Below are 22,990 nucleotides of genomic sequence, written 5' to 3' on the forward strand. Positions count from 1 at the left end.
GAGATGTCTCCACAGGTGCTCTATTGCCCCGTACACACGGTCGGATTTTCCGATGGAAAATGTGTGATAGGACCTTGTTGTCGGAAATTCCGACCGTGTGTGGGCACCATCACACATTTTCCATCGGATTTTCCGACACACAAAGTTTGAGAGCTTGCTATAAAATTTTCCGACAACAAACTCTGTTGTCGGAATTTCCGATCGTGTGTACACAAATCCGACGCACAAAGTGCCACGCATGCTCAGAATAAAGAGATGAAAGCGATTGGCTACTGCCTCGTTTATAGTCCCGACGTACGTGTTTTACGTCACCGCGTTCAGAATGATCGGATTTTCCGACAACTTTGTGTGACTGTGTCCATGCAAGACAAGTTTGAGCCAACATCCATCAGAAAAAATACTAGGAATGTCCGATAAATGTCCGACCGTGTGTACGGGGCATTAGAGATTTAGATCTGGACTCATTGCTGGCCAGTTCAGTACTCTCCAGCACTTTGTCTTAAACCATTTCTGGGTGCTTTTTGACGTGTGCTTTGGGTCATTGTCCTTCTGTAAGACTCATGACCTCTAACAGAGACCCAACTTTCTGACACTGGGCCCTACATTGCACCCCAGAATTCTTTGGTAGTCTTCAGAGTTCATAATGCCATGCACACGGTCAAGACATTCAGTGCCTGCAGCAGCAAAGCAACCCCAAAACATCAGTGAACCTCTACCATGTTTTACTGTAGGGACTGTATTCTTTTCTTTGAAGGCCTCATTTTTTTCTGAAGACACTAGACTGACAGGCTTTACCAAAAAGCTGTACATTTTGTTTTGTCTGTCCACAGCACATACTCCCAAAAGGATTTTATCTTCCTCAGTTAAGTTTTGGCAAACTCTAAATCTGGCTTTTTTTATGTTTCTGTGTAGCAGTGGGGTCTTCCTGGGTCTCCTACCATACTGTCCCTTTTCATTCAGATGGAGACGTATAGTGCGAGCTGACACAGTAGTACCCTATGACTAAAGGTCAGCTTGAATTTGTCTGGAAAGTGGTCAAGGTTCTTTATCCACCATTCAAACAATCCTTTGTTGCAATCTTTGATCAATTTTTCTCTTTAGTCCACATCCAGGGAGATTAGCTACAGTGCCATGGACTGTAATCTTTTTCACAATGGTTTGCCCAGTGGACACAGGAACATTAGGATCTCTGGACACAGGAACATTAGGATCTCTGGAGATGGACTTTTTACCTTGGGATTGTCCATGCTTTTCCACATTTTTTTATCTCAAATCCTCAAGACAATTCTTTGCTGCTCTTTCTCTTCTCCATTCTTCGTTTGGTACACAGAGACACACAACAGAAAGGTTGAGTGAATTTTTCACCATTTTAACTGGTTGCCGGTGTGATTTCTATATTGTCAGCATGTGTTACCGGATACAGGTGACTTTGATTACAAATTACAGGAGCAACACAAACTTGGAATGCAATTATTTCTTACAATTTGAGAAGGTGCCAATAATTTTGTCCATTTTGGAGTTTTGCCTGGAATGTGTCAGATTTGGCTTTTTGCTTTTACACTTTTTTGTATCATACCAATACAAAAAAAAAAGAAATAAACATGAGAATGCCTAAACATTTGTAATTGCAACAATTTTCTGGGCGAAATGGTGCATTATCTGACAGAAATGCAGGGGTGCCAATATTTTTGGCCATGACTGTATACTGTGGCACCCTGCGCTGGATCACATACATGTACGTGATACGCTTCTTCTGGGTAGGGGCTCACACGCTCCTGCCACCCCAGCTGTGCTGCCATTCGCTGAAGCACAAGCTGATCAGTGGGTCTCGAACAATGATTTATGTCTGGCACCCGCTGATTGGCTGAGCGAATGACAGAAGAGAGCTCTGTGTAGATAAACACAGAGCTCTCTTCTGACAGCGGCGATGTGCCATTTTCTTCTCCATGCAAAGCAGGGAGTAAAAACTGGCACATCGCTTAGTGAAAACACAACACAGCACACAGTAAACATTGTAGGCACACAGTTAACCCTTTGATTGCCACCAAGGCCCCTTTCACACTACGGCGACTTCAAAGTTGCGCGATTTTGCAGCGATTTCACGGTCGCAATTTTTGCCGTGATTTCAGGGAATGTCTGTGTAACTCGCATCAAAGTCGGACCAAAGTAGTGCAGGGACTACTTTGAAGTCGGCACGACTTGAAGTCGAACTAATATGAATGGCTGTCTTTGGAAATCATGGGGAACAACTTGTCATGCGACTTTGCAGTCCCAAGTCGCAGGACATGTCGTACAAGTGTGAAAGGGGCATTAGCACTGATCACTGTATTTATTGGCGACAGTGATTTCAGTGGCAGATTGTCAGTTCCCCTCCAGCGTCAGTTAGTGTCACATTGCTCACAGCACTATCACAGTCCCACTATAAGTCACCGATAGCTGCCATTATCAGTAAAAAAAAACCATTAATATGCCATTATATATACATTATTGTTTGTAGACACTATAACTTTCACGCAAACCAATTGATTTAAACTTATTGGGATTTACTTTACCAAATACATGTACATTTTGGCCTATTAGGCCCTTTTATTGGATATGTTTTATAGCAATAAAGTTGCAACAGTTAAGTATCAATACTGCATACAACATATAAAACAGCTGCCGCTTAAAATGCAAATGCATAAGACAATCAGTAAAATAGTAATAAAAAGGGTGCACAAGTCCAACTCCTGCTATGATACAGAGTTATACACCCCACACCAAAGTCCGTGCGTCACACTCCCCTTCGGGGTTCACACTCACCAGAGAGATGAACACATCAGGCATAGATATGTTAACCACAGGTATCCACAGCGTCATGGAAGGTGTCACAGCATATCCTGAAATCCCCACCGGTTCTTGAACAGAAAAAAGGCTCATATAGTGTAATTCCGTTTTTCTCTCTCAATTTATTGAATTTCCAAACGAAGGTATTCCATAAAAAATCATCAAACAGTCTTAAACTATCTAGGCAAAAAATGAGCGTTTCAAACTGCCCAGGGGATAGTGAGACTTGCACACTATAGGAAGACAACGTCCACCGCTTACTTCCTGGTTTGTCTCTTCCTGGTCGTGGAGCGCACTCGTCACTTCTGGTCGCTGTAAGGTCACTCCCTGACGCGGGGGGGGGTGGCCTTACGGTGCGGCGTCCCGGCTTTATATACCAACAAAACGATATGTAAACATTAACCCTACAGGTGCGTGCTCATAACACACACCCGCGGCATACATATTATTCTATGGATATCATTCTGTTGTAACTACTGCGAGACATAAACATTGTACATTCTAGTAACAAATTACCAGTATAAAACATAGCCTAGCATATTAAAGAGCATTAAATAGATCAAATAGATGCCACCGCATTTTACAGTAAAATACAATTATAATACATTAAACTTTAATATTAAAATTTAAATTTAAGATATAAAACATCCCTGAAATTACCGATTTACTATATCTATAATTACTGTATACAATACCAATTTCATTATATGCATATTACATGTTAAAGGTCAAAATCAAAATATTGTTAAAATATTCGTAATATCAATTCCAATAACCTATAAAATATCATAGTGACCCAATAAAGTGCAAGGTTGGAGACTAGAATAGTAAGCATTCTCAGTTTTATGTATAAAGCTCAATATGTGGAGACTGTTACTGTATAGTCTCAATAAGCTATTTATATCCAACTCCACATTTAACCCCTTGGGGGGGTGAGCGTATCAATTTAAAAAATCCAGTAGGTATCACGTTTGGAGAGTTCCCCAACCTAGTTGGACCCTCTCCACACTGGTTTTACAAGGTCTACCCCCCAAAACCTCAAACCTGAAGGGTCCTGATTGTGATACAGTTTAAAGTGCAGTGAGACATTATGATGTTTAAACCAGAGTTTTATGTTCTGTATATGTTCCACAATACGGACCCTCAACGAGCTTTTAGTGCGGCCCACATACATCAGCCCACATGGGCACTTCAATACATACACCACGTGCGTAATATTGCACGTTATGAATTCCTTTATTTAAAATTCCCAATGATTCACTGTTGAAGTATATTTCCATTCCTCTCATAGGGACGGCCACTTCCCTGCCTGCCTTGCATTTTCGGCACGCATAGAAGCCATCTTTGTCCCAAAAGCTGGATGGAGGATCTAAGACTCTTTACTACTCTATCTCCCACATTAGGGGCCTTTCCAGTGGTGGCCCGTGCATTAAGGGCGCACGGGCGCCGCTCCCTCACTCCTGCCACCCACTCTAGCACCAATAGATAGATTCATGCATTCATGAATCTATGGCCGCTGCTGCCATCCCCTATTCAGGCACCCGGCCCCTTTTCAGGCGCAATGGGGTGGTTTTGAAGCACCTAATTATAGCCATAGGCTCTAATAAATGTCAAAAAAGGTGACATGCGAGCGCCATGCTGGGCACTCGCAGGTCACTCAGCTGTGTTAGAAAAGTGAATGAATATTCGCTTTCCTAACATTAAACCACCTCTCCGCCAATCAGGTGCTCGGCTCTGTTACCCGTCACCTGATTGGCTAAAATGTCAGGTGTCCAATCATAGCAGAGGACGGGAAGAGAGGACGGGAGAAGACATCGAGGTGCTGTCCCACCGAGACAGGCAAGTGCAGATGGCGGGCGGCACAGTGGCTGCGTTTGATGGGGCACAGTGGCGGCAATTGATGGGCACAGTGGCTGCGTTTTATGGGGCACAGTGGCTGCGTTTTATGGGGCACAGTGGCTGCGTTTTATGGGGCACAGTGGCTGCGTTTTATGGGGCACAGTGGCTGCGTTTTATGGGGCACAGTGGCTGCCTTTTATGGGGCACAGTGGCTGCCTTTTATGGGGCACAGTGGCAGCAATTGATGGGCACAGTGGCAGCAATTGATGGGCACAGTGGCAGCAATTGATGGGCACAGTGGCGGCAATTGATGGGCACAGTGGCTTGTGACTGATGGTACAGTGAGGCTGCAATTGATGTTTTTTTTTCAGAATTTTTCAGTTTGTTTGCACCCCCCAAAAATTTTGAGCACCAGCCGCCACTGGGCCTTTCTATAAATAAACTTAGGGGCCAAGGGTACAATGGGCTTCAGGGTCTTATCTAGATTCAGGACGTGCCAATGGGCTTTAAACATAGACTCTACTTCTTTGTATTGTTAATGGAATGAAGAAATAAAGCTCCATTCATGAGCTGTATGTGTCCTGGCCATTACTGTAAGGCCTAAGGCAGGAAGACGTAGGGGCTGTAGGGCAGGATCTAGAGTCCAACAAAAAAAGAAGACGGGAAACAGACTAATGCCGCGTACACACGAGCGGAATTTTCGTCAGAAAAAACTTGGATGGTTTTTCCGACAGAATTCCGCTCAAACTTGCCTTGCATACACACGGTCACACAAAAGTTCCCTGAACTTTCGATCGTCAAGAACACGGTGATGTAGAAAACACTACGACAAGCCGAGAAAATGAAGTTCAATGTTTCCGAGCATGCGTGATTTTTTGTGCGTCCGAATTGCATACAGACGAACGCATTTTCGGATAGGAACTTTTTTCGATCGAAAAATAGAGAACCTGCTCTCAATCTTTTGCTGGCTGGAATTCTGACAGCAAAAGTCCGTTGGAGCAAACACACGGTCGGAATTTCTGACCAAAAGCTCACATCCGACTTTTGCTGGCAGAATTTCTGATCGTGTGTATGGGGCATAACAGGGATTTATAATTTAAGTAATGTCCAACTAACCCAGAAAAAAACGAATATACTACACCTTGCCCTGATATGTGGTCTGAAATGACCCATCGACAAATTCAACATATATGTCGATGCTCATAAATACATGAGGAAACTCAGTATTAAAAAATATTTCTTAAACAAAAATTCAAACCCAGTTAGTTCTTATGGTAATGCTTCAATAGCTGTGGATAGTGGGTTAAAGAATACATCATTATTCAACCCCCCTAATCTAACAACACATCACCTGGAAGTATTTAAAGGACCAGTACTAAGGGATTTCGAGAAAGCGGTCCCCAAAAAAGGTGTAAATCCACACTACATACGGGAAGGTATAGAGATGTTGGAAACAAGGAACGATGTGATAATTAGGCCAGCAGACAAGGGAGGGGGAGTGGTTATCTTGAATAAAGAATTCTTTAATAATCAACAGAGATGTTTTCAGATGTTGATCCCAAAAAACGCAAGGCATGCAGGGAAGTGGCGGTCCCTATGAGAGGAATGGTCAAATTTACTTCAACAGTGAATCATGGGGAATTTGAAATAAAGGAACTCATAACGTGCAATATTACGCACGTGGTGTATGTATTGAAGTGCCCATGTGGGCTGATGTATGTGGGCCGCACTAAAAGCCCGTTGAAGGTCCGTACTGTGGAACATACACAGAACATAAAACGGGTTTAAAGATCATAATGTCCCACTGCACTTTAAACTGTATCACAATCAGGACCCTTCAGGGTTGAGGTTTTGGGGGGTAGACCATGTAAAACCAGTGTGGAGAGGATCCAACCAGGTTAGGGAACTCCCAAACATGAAACCTACTGGATTTTTTTAATTGATACACTCACCCCCAAGGGGTTAAATGTGGAGTTGGATATAAATTGCTTCATCAGCGATTATTGAGACTATACAGTAACAGTCTCCACATATTGTGCTTTATAAATAAAACTGAGAATGCTTACTATTGTAGTCTCCAACCTTGCACTTTATTGGGTCACTATATTTTATAGTTTATAGGTTATTGAAATTGATATTACGAATATTTCAACAATATTTAATTCTGACCATTAACATGTAATATGCATATAATGAAATTGGTATTGTATACAGTAATTATAGCTATAGTAAATCAGTAATTTCAGGGATGTTTTATATCTTAAATTTAAATATTAAAAAGTTTAATGTATTATGATTGTATTTTACTGTAAAATGCGGTGGCATCTATTTAATGCCCTTTAATATGCTAGGCTATGTTTTATACTGGTAATTCGCTACTAAGAATGTACAATTTTTAATGTATGCAGATGTAAAGGTTATTTATGTCTCGCAGTAGTTACAACAGAATGATATCCATACTATAATATGTATGCCGCGGGTTTGTGTTACGAGCGCGCACCAGTAGGGCTAATGTTTACATATGGTTTTGTTGGTATATAAAGCCGGGACGCCGCACCGTAAGGCCACGCCCTCAGAGGAAGTCATGATGACAAACAAGTCAGGGAGTGACCTTACGGCGACCGTAAGTGACGAGTGCGCTCCACGACCAGGAAGAGACAAACCAGCAAGTAAGCGGTGGACGTTGCCTTCCTGTAGAGTGCAAGTCTCACTATCCCCTGGGCTGTTTGGAACGCTCGTTTTTTGCCTAGATAGTTTAAGACTGTTTGATGATTTTTTTATGGAATACCTTCATTTGTAAATTCAATAAATTGAGAGAGAAAAACGGAATTACACTATATGAGCCTTTTTTCTGTTCAAGAACCGGTGGGAATTTCAGGATATGCTGTGACACCTTCCATGACGCTGTGGATAGCTGTGGTTAACATATCTATGCCTGATGTGTTCATCTCTCTGGTGAGTGTGAACCCCGAAGGGGAGTGTGACGCACGGACTTTGGTGTGGGGTGTATAACTCTGTATCATAGCAGGACAACCATCTGTGTTTTCTGGGACTTCTCTCACCATCTGTCAACTGCTTATTCCTTGTGAGATATTAACACATGAAAGCTGATCATAATTTTATGACCGTAGCGCTGCTGTAATAATTACAGGCACCTGAGTTGGACTTGTGCACCCTTTTTATTACTATTTTACTGATGGCAGTTCACTACTGACTTGATTTAATATTTAGACAGTGTTCAACTAGTGATGAGTATAAAAAAGCACAGATTGGTTATTATTAGCACCACTCAAATGATATATACATGTTTATATAACACATATATGCACACACAGAGCTTATGCTTAGACATGTCAGTGCAATGGAAGTAAATATCATTTGTACGAGCAATGACAAATGAATACTTACATCCATCGCTATATGTGTGATATTAACAGTATAGCATTACATACCTTAGACCACTTGCTTTCCTTGCTGAGGAGGTCAGCATAGCGATATGCCTGGAGCCAGTCTTGTTGGAAGGAATAGCACCACATAAGCTCCCAGTAACATAAGTGGTGAATCTGCTTCCATTCCTGCTGAGACTTAATGCATTGCTGGAATGTCACCTGGGCCTTAATAAATTAGAAAAAAAAACATGTTGTATATTGAAAATGATGTTGATCACATACCTTTACCACTAAAGCTTGACAAGAATGGTCTAGATCAGGAACTGGATCCTTCATCTTTAAACATTGCTAAAAATGTACATCTGTCTGCATGACGGCAACTCCATGCGGGTATGCAAAACTGAATAGTATTTGTACAGCTGTGACAAATTACATATAATCTGCAGGGGCCCAGGTTTCAGGTCTTATTTCACATCGGTAAGTGCTACATTTTAAAACACTATCACTGTATTTTTTTAAATGGGTGAATGGGGGCCTGAGGTGTAGTTTATCTTTGCAGTCCAGAACATGCTACAGCAAGCTTTATTAATGTTAACGTATAGACATAGGAGTATATTGCCCATAGCACTCACTCAAAAGCTCATTCATTATACAGTATGGAAGAATGGCTGTTTTAAAGCAGCACACTATATAATTTTGCTGTCAATAATAAGGCTCAGTTTAGTTTTCAACATGCAACTGTATTCAGCAAACATTCATTTAATCAACACTTTATTTTACTTCTAGAAAATTCCCCAATTAAAGATAATGGCATTGACACTAATTTTAATTTCTATTAACAAATGTGGAGGGAGGTGGGGGTTGTTAACTTACCACTTCCTGAGCATGCCAAATGCCCATCTGTCTTTGGCCCCTTTCACACAGGCACCCCCGTTCTGCGGGATCAGCTTGCTCAGCGGGGGATCGCTTTGCTGATCCCGGCTGAGCAGGCAGATGACAGGTCCTTCTCCGCTTACTAAACAGAGTGGAGATGAACAGAGTCTCGCTCTCCTCTATGGGGAGATCGGATGAAATTGGACCGTTTGTTCATTTTCATCTGGTCCCATCCACCAGACGGATGGAAAATAGGACCTCCATCCGTTCGGCTTTGGCGGAGAGGATCGGATCGGATAGCAGCGGGTGTCAGTGGACATGTCACCACTGACATCTACCGCTCCATAGAGGTGAATGGAGTGTCCAATCAGGTCTGCCTGAAAAGCTGACAGGCGGACCTGATCTCACAGCCCGTGTGAAAGGGCTTAGGCTTTGGTATTTTCTGAGGCACTGCCCTGGATCAGGCATGCTGCAAGTCTACTTTAAGTCAGAACCGATCTCTATACTCCCTAACTAAAAATATGAAATCCAGAAAGTCAGCCATGAAAGCCAGAAAACTAACACTTTATAAAGATACCCATTGATGCGCCCTACATTTTTCCTATTAAAATTTTCTCTTAAAATAATATTGCATGCAAAACAAACTGTAATTAAATAATAATAATTAAAAAAAGCGACTATATTACCTGTTCAAAGTTTCCTTTAAGTACTCCTATTCGAGCAGCATAGAAAAGAATTATAGATCCCTGAGAAGAAAACATTAACATGGCTAAGTTTACTGTATTTATTATAGTAGCCTGAAGTATTTAATTACAATATAAATCACATACATTTGGGAACTTCTCAAGGTAGGGTTCAATAAGTGCCTCTGCTTCTTCAAGATTATCTTCACCAGTTCCTAAAAATAAAATGATATATTCAGAGGTTGCCTAATGAGTGTAGTACGGGCTCATTGAATTTCTTACAGTGATTAATCTTGTAAAATTTCCCTCAAACATTGGGGTTGATTTACTAAAACTGGATAATACAAAATCTGGTGTAGCTGTGCATAGTAGACAATCAGCTTATAACTTCAACTTGTTCAATTTAGCTTTGACACAAAAGTTGTGTCAGGAACAAGTGTCTCTATTAAAGTTTTTTTTCTTATATCTTGCTGTTGGGGATTAAAAAATTTTGGATTTTCCCTCACTTTCTGTGTCGGTGACAATAGTCTCTAGAACAGAGGAGTGAATCTCCCCAATGGCAAGAACGACAGCAATAAAAACTCAAAGGGTTTCCTAAATTAAGCTTCAGCTCGAATAAAACAGTACAAGAGCCAAGTCCCACCTCCTTTCATTTTGTTTTTTTTCCCACCACCAGTCCTAGTGCAAAACCTTTCCTTGTGTAAGCTGCAGACAACAAGTAATTTTTCCCTGGGCCTGAGGAAGATTTACAAAGAAAACCAAAAGTTGTGACAACCCTTTGTGAGTCAGACCAACAACTCTCCAATCAGCCACACTTGCTCTCCTCAGCAAATGTTGCTGATTGGGGAGCTGTAGGTTTGCCTCAGAGGGCATGCCAGACTACTGCAGAGAGGACTACTCCTCTCACAGAGTAACAACAAGGAAAGGATTTTCTACTAGGGCTGGGGGGGGGGGGGGCTTGACACTCTTATTTTTTTGCTGCACCCTGATGTCCTTTTTCATATTTGAGCTGAAGCTTCAATTAGGTTTCAATATATGGCTGGAAAATTCCAACAAGACCAACTGCAAGTTCTCTAACTAGATAGCTGGGTATGCCTGATGTGGTCAGTGCATGACCATAAACATGAGGATCGTCACCCAGCGGACTTCAATGTGCCTACAAATTTTAAATGGCAGTCAGATGTATAGGCACACATGGCTGGGCAATAAGGGGACAAAAAATAGAAATTGAAAAAGGTTTTCTAACCAGTTTCACCTCAGAGGTTGGTAAATGGTCATGGGTGATATCCACTGGCAACATTGTCACCTTGCTGAAACCAATTGGAGTGACAACAGTCACTCAAGTCTGTAGGTATATTTATCTGACACAAGCTAGCAAGACTGAAATTGAATTACATTAGAAAGAAAACAGTGACAGTTGAATGTGTTGTTAAAATGACCCCAGGGGTTGTTTCAAGAATAACAAAGAAAAGTAGAACTGCAGCTAATTGGCATGGGTAACACACATTGAGACTCCCAGAACAAAAGGAAAAGTTGAAATATTCATGTACGTAATCCATCTAAGCAGATAATGGCTTAGTTTTCATTTGCACCAACACTACAAGTCAATATCTTGGTATCAACAGATGGCATGCAAAAGGCAGGGATATTAAATGGAAAGTAAAAAGTGTATTCTCAGTATGCACATATTTAGTTACACTCTATACCAGCCTTTTTCAACCAGGGTGCCTTAAAGTGGTTGTAAACCCTGTACTACCACTTTTACCTACAGGTAAGCCTATAATAAGACTTATCTGTAGGTACCATGAATATCTCCCAAACTTGCACAGTTAAGGAGATATTCACTATATCCACATGTGCCGACATCATCAGCACATGCACACTGAAGAAACGGCTCACTCGTGCCGTATCTTCAATAACTGTGCTGTGACGGGCAGCTCCCGCGCACATGACGGGAGTGACGTCATCGCGGCTCCAGCCAATCAGAGCGTTGGAGCCTGCAAACCCGGAAATAACTCTGGAAGACATGTCGCCAGTCACAGCGGTGTACGGGGACCACTGCAACAGCTTCGATCTAAGGCAAGTATTTCATAATGAGCTAGTATGCCATGCATACTAGCTCATTATGCCTTTGTCTTGCAGGTTGTTGTTTTTTTGAGAGTTTACAACCACTTTAAGGTTTCTTCAGGGGTGCCTTGGCAAAATGCCTAAGAATTGATAAAAAAAAATTGTATACAAGCCAGCAGGTGGATCCAGCCTTACTTTGAAATACACAAAGCGATGGTTTTTCATCATGCACCACTACGACTTTTTAGATACGGGCATCCTAACAACCAATGACATCATCAGGGAATACAAAAGATGTCTGTTGCATCCACAGCATCCTTGTTTGACCCTCCTGTGCCCCTCTCCCTCAGCACTGGGGTGACATTAGCTAAGTGATGGAGAGAAATTGAGGGAAAAGAGCAACATTGGAATACTAGTCAGTACCAGTGTGCAAAAGTGTATTTGCTTTAGAAGAATAAATCACCTCTAACGCAGTGTTAATTTTGGCAAATTTCAATTTAGTTTTAGTCTTAGGCCCCATAAATATTATTAGATTTTCTGCAGATTTTTGTCTTTAGATTTACCAAAACCATGTAGTGCAAGGGCCTGCCTGATTGCATACAAATTGAAACGCTTAAGGTTTGACCTCATATTATATGGTTTTGGTAAATCTGAAGACAAAAATCTGCAGAAAATCTAATAGTGTGTATGGGGTCTAAGTCTTAGGACTAAATTGGCATTTTAGTTTTTGTCCCATTTTTAGCCTTCTGCAATTGTGTTAGTTTTAGTCGTATTTAGTCGACTAAATCTCCAGTACATTTTAGTCGACTAAAACTTATTTTAGTCATCTAAAATCTAATGGGTGTAATTCAATTGTAATGCATTAGTTAACATTTCTCTACAAATTTCCAAACTCATATACTGCTGGAGTGAAAAATCTCATGTTATTATTTAAGGTATTGAGGTATGAACATGCACTACAGACCAGTGTTAATTTTGAAGTCAAATTTCAAATTAGTTTCAGTCTTAGTCTTTTGACTAAAATGCCATTTTAGTCCCATTTTAGTCTTTTGACTAAAATGCCATTTTAGTTTTAGTCATCTCAATGGTTTTAGTCGTATTTTAGTAGACTAAAATAGTATTCATTAAGTCGACTAAAATGTTTTAGTCCACAAAATTAACACTGCTCTAACGTTGGGTGATCTACATGTGCATACCTCCCAACTTTTTGAGATGGGAATGAGGGACATCTATCAGCAAAAGTATGCAGGAGTAGGACACACCCCTTGTCATGCCCCCTTAATGGAGAATTGTAAAAAAAAACAAGATTGGTTAAACCCGCAAGTGTTTTTTTACCACTACTATTCCTTTATATTTTATACTTTATATACAAATGCAGCAATTTAGAAATGGGATGAAAGGTTTAGCACTGAAAAACACTTTTTGATGGATAAAAAGTGCATTTTATATAAATTTATATAGATCAGACCAAAATGAGGGACAGAGGGACATTGCTCCAAATCAGGGACAGTCCCTCAAAATCAGGGACAGTTGGGGGCTATGCATGTGGATGTTGCTGCATTATGTAAAGTTGTTAGAATAGTTTTTTTACATTTTAGAATGGGGTGCCTTGAGACTGTCCATATTCTAAAGGGTGCCTTGACTGAAAAGGGGTTGAGAAACACTGCTCTATACATTATGGGCATTGCTGCACTGTTAACCTAGTCTCTAATCTGATGCACAACATTTGTTGTGCGTTTTAAAAATATTTTACATACTGTACCAGTCATAATATTAAAAAATGCTCTTTGCTTAAATCCAGAAATCATTTTTTTTTTCATTTATTTTATGGCTTTAAAATGCAGACATGTGATGTAGAAATGTAAAATAGTAGTCAAAAGTAATGTTCGAGGGAACTAATGCTATTACATACATACTCTTCCTAATAGAGGAAACTCTAAATTTGAATGCAATTACCCTGCTTTCTTACTTAACGAGTGCCAAGATAAAAATATTATTTGCAGTGGTTTGGCAGACTCATAGACTTGCATAGTGAGCAAAGAGCAGTAATGCAAAACTACTGCAGTGCAAAATGGTGCTTAAAGTGGATGTAAACCCCCATTTTTTTTTTTTTGATATCATACTGTAGAGTATAAGATTTCCTATCATTTGAGCGCAGTCTTGCCACACAGAGTTAATCCATCTCTGAGCAATCCCCTTTTATTGTTCAGTGAGAGAAATCTTGACAAACTGACAAAAACTTTGTCAAATACTCCCCCTTGCTGTGAGTGACAGCCTAAGACACAGGCATTATTTTTTAATTCCCTCCCCCACTCCTTTCTTCAGCAGCTCTGCAAGGATTGGCTGTTCCACACCTCAGCATGATTTGGCATGCTGAAGTCATGTGGTTACTTTCCTGTCTTTTCACTGGATGTTAGAGATCATAGCAGAAGTTCAGTTAGAAATACACAGAAGAAAATGCATATTGACAAGGAGTGTAGAGGTGGGCGGGGAGTCTACTGACATCATGACTCCACCCACCGAGCTCCAGACAACAGACCCACCCACAGAATCTGCAGTTTTTCAGCTCTCATAACAGACAGAGGGGAGACATTTGACAGGTAAAGATACATGCAGGAGGCATGTATATCCTTATAGATAACCCCTATGGCAGTAGTTTAGAAAGAATGACATTGGGTTTACATCCACATTAAGCCCATCCATTTACATATAGATCGATGAACATTACACATTTCTTTTAGAAATGTCCATTTATACTTTAAATGCTCTTTTCTGTGGTATACAATTCAAAAAAGAGAAGAGGCTTCAGTGTTAAAAATATAAAACAGTGGCTATAAGCTTATCTCAAGCAGTCTTAAAAGTAGCAAAGACAAAAGTGAAGCTTTATAAAACTGCAGAATTAAAAAATACTAAGAAATACCTAAAAAAAAATCAAATCAAACTTCTCTGCAAATACAGAAAATGCAGTTGTATTTTATACTTTAATTACAGAACTGTACATTTGCAAAGTTTCACATATATATGCTTTAAAAAAAATGGTAGTCTGTGCAAGCTTACCAAGTATTAATGATACATAAGTATGATAAAACAGGAGAGTTAGGACACAAAGGATCGCCCTGAGGCTCGTTCCAGAGACTCCTTCCCGTAGCTGCTGAAGGCCCAGCTCCTGTCACACAGAAAGACAAGTTTATTAAAGTTTGCATATACACTGGCCAACTGGGAAAACAGCAATCACCATTTTCAGTATTTTCAGATGAGTACCAAACCACTGGTATTTAATCACACTATACATTCTTTTTCATCGATATAAGGGAGATTCAATTATGCATTCATCATGTAAGCCTTTAAAGAAAGAAAGGCTGTCACTGTTGACCTCTGATTCTCAAAAAATGCTATCTGCCTGCCTATAATGCGAACCCTCTTGCTTCAATAATCTGAGTCACTGATGAGCACGACCGACTTGTCTGATCTGCATTCTTATTCCAAATAAGTGACTTAATAAGTATTGAAGCCAAATGGTCAACATAAGAGCCAGGCACCTAGCAGTTTCAGAAGTAGATCAGTAATGGTAGCCCCTCATAATTCTCTCCTGACAGGTTTACTTTAACTCAAGTGTTCATTTATTAGATCTTCAACCAGACAATAAGTATCTGCACATGAGAACACATTGTTGTGTTTATAGCCAGCTTAGCCAGTTTATAGATCGCTTAGCACAGCATAATCTCTAATCTCTTTAAAAGGCCATTAATGAGAACCTTTCATTAAAAAAATAAAATAAAACGTGTAGGAAACTTAATAAACACTTACCACTCGTAAATACAATATGACTCAACTCCGTTAGTGGTTTCCCTTATTTAGACTGCTAATTACGAATGAAGATCTTAGCCCAGCTTTAGCATTGACTCAGAGAACCTAGTTTGCTGGTCAGATGATGGCTCAATGTGGAACTGTGCATGCTTATGACCTTGATAGGGGAGTGTACTCTAAATGGGTGTAAGAGCTGTACCTGCATTCCATTGGTGGAGATAGCAGAAGAGAATGTGGGTGAGCTCTACTCTACTTTTTTGGATGTTTTGTATTTATCACAGGTCCACATTTATTTAGTTTATAAGGTCATCTTGCTTTTAAATAAAATATCAAAATGAGTAGGGTTTTATTATACCAATTAAATTCTTAATCCATCAACTTTCCACCCCGGTCCAATCAGAGAAGGCTTTGCATTCATTGTAAATAATACAAGAAACTCTGTGAATGGCGGCAGTGCTGAGCGAGTGACCCCCTGTGGTTACTATGCTGAAGTGAAGCTGCTTGGCACAGCTCCTAGAAGATCACCGCTATCACAATAAATAATATGCAGCTTCCACAGCAATTGCTCAGGCACGAGATATGCATACTTTATAGGTCCAAGCTTGTCCAATGTAAGTAAATCATACCTGGAGTTTAGCTTTATTTCTATGGAAATATGCATTTTTCAGTCTAATTCTCTAACTACAAATCAATTTGATAAAACTAGATTAAAACTTGCTAGCATTTATATACAGTGGATATAAGAAGTCTACACACCCCTGTTATAATGTCAGGTTTCTGTGATGTAAAAAAAAAAAAAAAGAGACAAAGATAAATCATTTCAGAAGTTTTTCCACCTTTAATGTGACCTATAAACTGTACAACTCAATTGAAAAACAAACTGAAGTCTTTTAGGTGGAGGGAAGTAAAAATACAAAAAATAGATAGTTGCACAAGTGTGCACACCCTTGAAATAATACTTTGTTAAAGCACCTTTTGATTTTATTACAGCACTCAGTCTTTTTGGGTGTGAGTCTATCAGCATGGCACATCTTAACTTGGCAATATTTGCCCACTCTTCTTTGCAAAAACACTCCAAATATATCAGATTGCGAGGGCATCTCCTGTGCACAGCTCTCTTCAGATCACCCCACAGATTTTTAATAGGATTCAGGTCTGGGCTCAGGCTGGGCCATTCCAAAACTTTAATCTTCTTCCGGTGAAGCCATTCCTTTGTTGATTTGGATGTATGCTTTGGGTCGTTGTCATGCTGAAAGATGTTCAGCTGGCAGAAGTCTGAAGGTTTTGTGCCAATATTGACTGGTATTTGGAACTGTTCATTATTCCCTCTACCTCGACTAAGGCCCCTGTTCCAGCTGAAGAAAAACAGCCCCAAAGCATGATGCTGCCACCACAATGCTTCATTGTGGGTATGGTGTTCTTTTGGTGATGTGCAGTGTTGTTTGTGTCAAACATATCTTTTGGAATTATGGCCAAAAAGTTCAACCTTGGTATCATCAGACCATAAACATTTCCCACATGTTTTTGAGAGACTTCAGATGTGTTTTTTCAAAATTTAGCCAGGCTTGGATATTTGTCTTCGTAAGAGTTTTGCCACTCTACCCCAAAGCCCAGACATATGAAGAATACAGGAGATTGTTGTCACATGTACCACGCAGCCAGTACTTGCCAGATATTCCTGCAGGTCCTTTAATGTTGCTGTAGGCCTCTTGGCAGCCTCTCTGACCAATTTTCTTCTCGTCTTTTCATCAATTTTGGAGGGACTTCCAGTTCTTGGTAATGTCACTGTTGTGCCATATTTTCTCCACTTGATGACGACTGTCTTCACTGGGTTCCATGGTATATCTAATGCCTTGGAAATTCTTTTGTATCCTTCATGACTTTTGCTGTAGGATGCCCTTAAAAAAATGTCAGGAAAGACCTACTAGAACAGCTAAACTTTATTTAGGGTTACTCAGAGGCACTTTGAATGATGGCAGATGTGCACAGACTCCTATTTACCATGAGTTTAAATGTGATTGCTTAATTCTGAACACAGCTACATCCCCAGTTATAGGAGGCTGTGCACACTTATGTAACCACATTATTTTAGTTTTTTTATTTTTTCTTCCCCCCCTAAAAGATTTCAGTTTGTTTTTCAATTGAGTTCTACAGTTTATAGGTCACATTAAAAGGTGGAAAAAGTTCTGAAATTATTTTATCTTTGTCTCATTTTTTTTTTTACATCACAGAAACCTGACATTTTAACAGGGGTCTTGATTGCTATATCAGCGACAATTGTTTATTCCTTTAAAATTGTTTGTTTATTATGGTCGCAGACCATCACATTCATAATCTATCTAGGTGAACCCCAGCATCTACTTGTCCCTGACAAAACTGTTTGTTCGGATGTTTCTTAACCCATATGCAATATGTGAGACGATTCTCTTTTGTTCATGTACGTATTTGCCTTTCTTTTTTTAAATTCAATAAAATTCTTTGACAAGTAAAAAAAATATAGCAAATACAATTGCAACACAAGCCATATTGCTATATAACCATATTAAAAATGACCCTTCCTTTTCAATCTACAGTGCTGTAATTTTCTGTAAAATGCAATGCAATATGGCAACCCGGAGGCGATCTGCACACAGATATGTAATTTCCTGCTTGTATGAGTAGGTAACTGATTTTTCCAGAAGTCTGCACTAAGATACAAATCTGATTTTGGGCATCCTCTACAGCAAAAATTTCCCAAAGGTTTAATCACGTGTTACAGGATCCAGACCCTGCCAATTTGCACATTAGAACCCTGCAAATGCAGCTGTTGAGTAATAATGAAAAGGTCACTCCCATTCTCATTACCTTTGCACATGGACACAGACAAATAGCTCTTTATTTAGAAAAACAAAAGGTAAGAATCTGCAACAAAGTTTGTTAAAATCCTTATAATGTATATAGATCACCCAGAGGGGAATGTTTTTTTCTCAACAAAAGTACAGTGGAAACACATGCACCAGGAAGGTACACATGCAGTAAATGTTTGGAGAATGTCAAATTCATAGCTTTATAAATATACCCCTTGGTTTTATTAAATTTCATGAAACCAAATGCATATTATATCCCCCTTTGAGTGTTCCTAGTTTTCAGCAGTACAAGCTGGAATTAAAATTTCACCCTTCCTAGCAAAGGATCTGAAAGAATTTATCAGCCACTTTATTGGCGTTTTCTATTAAAAGGTCACAGAAAACCTGCAGAGATTAAACAGCTTCCCCACATCTGCTCTGGCTGCAGTTTAAATACTGTCACATGTAGATAGAAATGTCTCCAAGGAGTTAAAAGTCACACAGCAGTACAGCTGCCCTATAAAAAGATATCATCTTCTTAAAATATCTCAAGCAGCACACTAGTCTGTACCTTTTTAAAATATTGAAAACATTTAAAAATTACCCTGTTGCCAGAAAATCCAATGAACTCTAACAACCTGAGTATCCTTGAAGGTAAAAGAGAAAGCATCTGTGGAAAAAAAAATTAAGTGTTACAAACAAAGGCGCAACAGAGACATGCAGCATGCAAAATAAAGAAGCTTATCTCCAGCCATTAAATAATTTTAATAAAAAAATATTTGCAACTGAGCATTTACACACTAGACCATGAATTCATCCCACTTGTTTATATACACGATTAGGGCTGCAACGAACGATTAATTTTCATTAAGAACCTTAACAAAAGTGTGGTGTATAATTTAGTTAATATGTAAAGTTTAAAACAAAAGGCAATTTATTCTTAAATATCTATATGCAGTGGCAAATATAAATAACCAACCTTATGGTTAGGGAGCAAAATCTATAATCCCCTCTGAGAAAAACATACAGAGGAGATATATTGTATATACTATTAAAGGTTGAATCTGGTAAATATCATCAGACTCGGAGATCAAATTTTTTATTTAAAGAAAAAAAAAATAAAGACTGTTTTACAGATTTTCAGACAGAACTGTAATATGTATGACAGACTCCCTTGTCATAGGTAGGTGGCTTGATAAAAGCTACCTGCGTCTGCTGTCACTTATGCTGGCCATACAAAAACAATCTATTTCTTCAAAAAAGATGTCATTCTAATAACCTTGGTTCGATTTTATAATCGTTAGTGGGGTCAAATCGACGTTCATTTGACCACAGTGACGGGAAAATTCAAAGGAGCAGAATAGAAAACTTCTTGGTGAAAGGAATTTTCAGACAGTGTATGTGGTTTTTGTTCAGAAATTACATTCATTTTAAAACTGAATGTTAAAAGCAAGAGAAACTTTCGAACAACATTCTTTCATTCAGCAAATGTACAAAGATTGTTTGTATGAATATTCTCGTCCGAAAATCGATACATGTTTGGCCAGCACAAGGCTCAGTTCACACCTAAGCAGTTTGCTTTTGATCCGTTTCTGCAGTGCTTTTTGCTGTGCTTTTTTGCACACCCGATTTTGCTGCGGTTTGCATTCCTTATGCTTTCTTTTGGCCAACTTGTTGTTGGGCAGATTAAAAAACGCAAATCACGGCAACAACGCACTACAGTCCCTGACAAAAGTCTTGTCGCTTCTCTATTTCGTAGAAACTCCTGCTATTAACCTGACTTTTAATTCATCAATTGTTGTTAGAAATAGCTCATATGAAAAGCTAAAGCCCTCCCAAATGATGTTTAATGCACTGAAATAAATTCGTTTCACTGAAAAAAGATTTATCATTTAATCAAGACATACAGGTCAAATTTTGGCAAGACAAAAGTTTTGTCGCCGATACAGAAATTGAACAACTTTACTGAAAATCCAAAAATATGTCAGCAAATTAAGTAGTGGTGCTGTGAGATCCAAATTGAATATCTTGTATGACTTCCATGAGCTTGAAGGACAGCATCCATGCGGTTTGGCAAGGATTCATACAATTTATTGGTGAAGTCATCAGGAATAGCAAAGAAAACAGTCTTGCATGCCTCCCAGAGTTCATCAATATTCTTTGGTTTCGTCTTCCATGCTTCATCTTTCATCCTACACCACATATGCTCAATGATGTTCAAGTCTGGTGACCTGGCTGGCCAATCCTGGAGCATCTTGATCTTCTTTGCCTTAAGGAACTTTGATGTGGAGATGGAAGTATGCGATGGAGCACCATCCTGCTGCAAAATTTGGCCTTTTTTATGGTTGGGAATATAAGAGGTAGCTAAGATTTCTTGGTATTTTAGACTCTTGATGTTGCCTTCCACCCTGCAGATCCCTCGCACACCCCCATACTGGATGTAACCCCAGACCATGATTTTGCCTCCACCAAACTTCACTGTTTTCTGGGTAAATCTCGGCTCCATGCGGGTTCCAGTAGGTCTCCTGCAATATTTGCGGCGACTGTGGTGTAATTCAACAGAAGATTCATCTGAAAAATCCACCTTCTGCCACTTTTCTAGAGTCCATCCTTTTAGCAGGCTGTGGCCCTTGGCAAATGCCACACGGTTTTTCAATTGTCTTTTGTTTAGTGCTGGCTTATGGGCACTGATTCAACCATGGAGGCCATTTTGAGACAGAATCCGACAAACTGTTCTGGTTGACACAGGGACTTCAGGTGACCAGGTCTCGTGGAGCTCTGCTGCAGTGGAAAATGGGCTGGCCTTGGATTTTCGAGCCAACAAACGTTCCTCTCGAGCAGTTGTCTTGCGGGGTCGGCCTGACCTGGCCTTGTCCAAAACGTCTCCAGTCTCTTCAAATCTTTTTTTTATCCTCTGAACTTGACGCTGAGACACACTGAAGGTGTCTGCCACATCAGCAGTGGATCTGGTCTTCAGCCTCTTGATAATCAACACTTTAGTCTCCGGGTGAATCTTAGGCATGTTTGCAGAGGTCTAGTTGCAGTTGAGAAGGTCTAGTGTACTGGTGTTCTTTTTATACACACCTGAGACCTAATTGATCCATTATTAGTCACAGGTGAAGCTCATATAACAAGGCGACAACACTTATGTCTTGGCATAAAATTGACTCAATGGGCTTTACCAAGCTGTGAATATTAGAATACTTTTTGTCAGTTTCGTTTTGCACTGAAACATTATTACAAAAGCTGTTGGGATTAAAATGACCCATTTCTTGTAATAAAATCTTGATTAGAAATATATTTTAGCGGCACTTCAGGTCAATTTGTACACAAGCGACAAGACTTGTCAGGGACTGTACATGCTTTTCTGCAGCTTCTCCATCGAAGTCTATTAAACCAAAAACCCTCTTGGGCATGGAGTTCACCAGAGCTTCACAGGTTGCCACTGGAGTCCTCTTCCACTTCTCCATGATGACATCACGGAGCTGGTGGATGTTAGAGACCTTGCGCTCCTCCATCTTCCAATTGAGGATGCCCCACAGATGCTCAATAGAGTTTAGGTCTGGAGACATGCTTGGCCAGTCCATCACCTTTACCCTCAGCTTCTTTAGCAAGGCAGTGGTCGTCTTGGAGGTGTGTTTGGGGTCGGAATCATGTTGGAATTCTACCCTGCGGCCCAGTCCCCGAAAGGAGGGGATCACGCTCTGCTTTAGTATGTCACAGCACATGTTGGCATTCATGGTCCTCTCAATGAACTGTAGCTCCCCAGTGCCTGCAGCACTCATGCAGCCCCAGGCCATGACACTCCCACCACCATGCTTGACTGTAGGCAGGACACACTTGTCTTTCTACTCCACACTTGGTTCCTGCCACACACGCTTGACACCATCTGAACCAAATAGGTTTATCTTGGTCTCATCAGATCATAGGACAGGATTCCAGTAATCCATGTCCTTAGTCCGCTTGTCTTCAGCAAACTGTTTGCAGGCTTTCTTGTGCATCATCTTTAGAAGAGGCTTCCTTCTGGCACGACAGCCATGCAGACCAATTTGATGCAGTGTGTGGCATATGGTCTGAGCACTGACAGGCTGACCCCCCATGCCTTCAACCTCTGCAGCAATGCCGGCAGCATTCATAAGTTTATTTCCCAAAGACAATCTCCGGATATGATGCTGAGCATGTGCACTCAACTTCTTTTCGACCCTGGTGAGACCTGTTCTCAGTGGAACCTGTCCTGTTAAACCGCTGCATGGTCTTGGCCACCGTGCTGCAGCTCGGTTTCAGGGTATTGGCAATCTTCTTATAGCCTAGGTCATCTTTATGTAGAGCAACAATTCTTTTTTTCAGATCCTCAAAGAGTTCTTTGCCATGAGGTGCCATGTGGAACTTCCAGTGACCAGTATGAGAGAGCGAGAGCGATAACACCAACTTTAACACACCTACTCCCCATTCACACCTGAGACCTTGTAACACTAACGAGTCACATGACACCGGGGAGGGAAAATGGCTAACTGGGCCCAATTTGGACATTTTCACTTAGGGGTGTACTCACTTTTGTTGCCAGCGGTTTAAACATTAATGGCTGTGTGTTGAGTTATTTTGAGGGGACAGCAAGTTTACACTGTTATACAAGCTGTACACTCACTACTTTACATTGTAGCAAAGTGTAATTTCTTCAGTG

General features: G+C 40.2%; 1 protein-coding gene across 2 annotated transcripts in view; it reads right to left on the minus strand.

Moving 5' to 3' along the window:
• Nucleotides 1-22,990, minus strand: part of TTC39B (tetratricopeptide repeat domain 39B) — a 195,719-nt gene that overhangs the window by 21,594 nt on the left and 151,135 nt on the right. For both annotated transcript variants that reach the window (XM_073635685.1, XM_073635696.1), the window contains 5 exons: nucleotides 18,914-18,979; nucleotides 14,735-14,843; nucleotides 9,758-9,825; nucleotides 9,614-9,673; nucleotides 8,118-8,279 (listed from right to left, as the gene is read on the minus strand). In XM_073635685.1, coding sequence (XP_073491786.1) covers nucleotides 8,118-8,279; nucleotides 9,614-9,673; nucleotides 9,758-9,825; nucleotides 14,735-14,843; nucleotides 18,914-18,979 — 465 coding nt within the window. The remainder of the gene's footprint in view (nucleotides 1-8,117; nucleotides 8,280-9,613; nucleotides 9,674-9,757; nucleotides 9,826-14,734; nucleotides 14,844-18,913; nucleotides 18,980-22,990) is intronic.

The sequence above is a fragment of the Aquarana catesbeiana genome, linkage group LG01, assembly GCF_042186555.1.
Source record: "Aquarana catesbeiana isolate 2022-GZ linkage group LG01, ASM4218655v1, whole genome shotgun sequence".
NCBI lineage: Eukaryota > Metazoa > Chordata > Amphibia > Anura > Ranidae > Aquarana > Aquarana catesbeiana.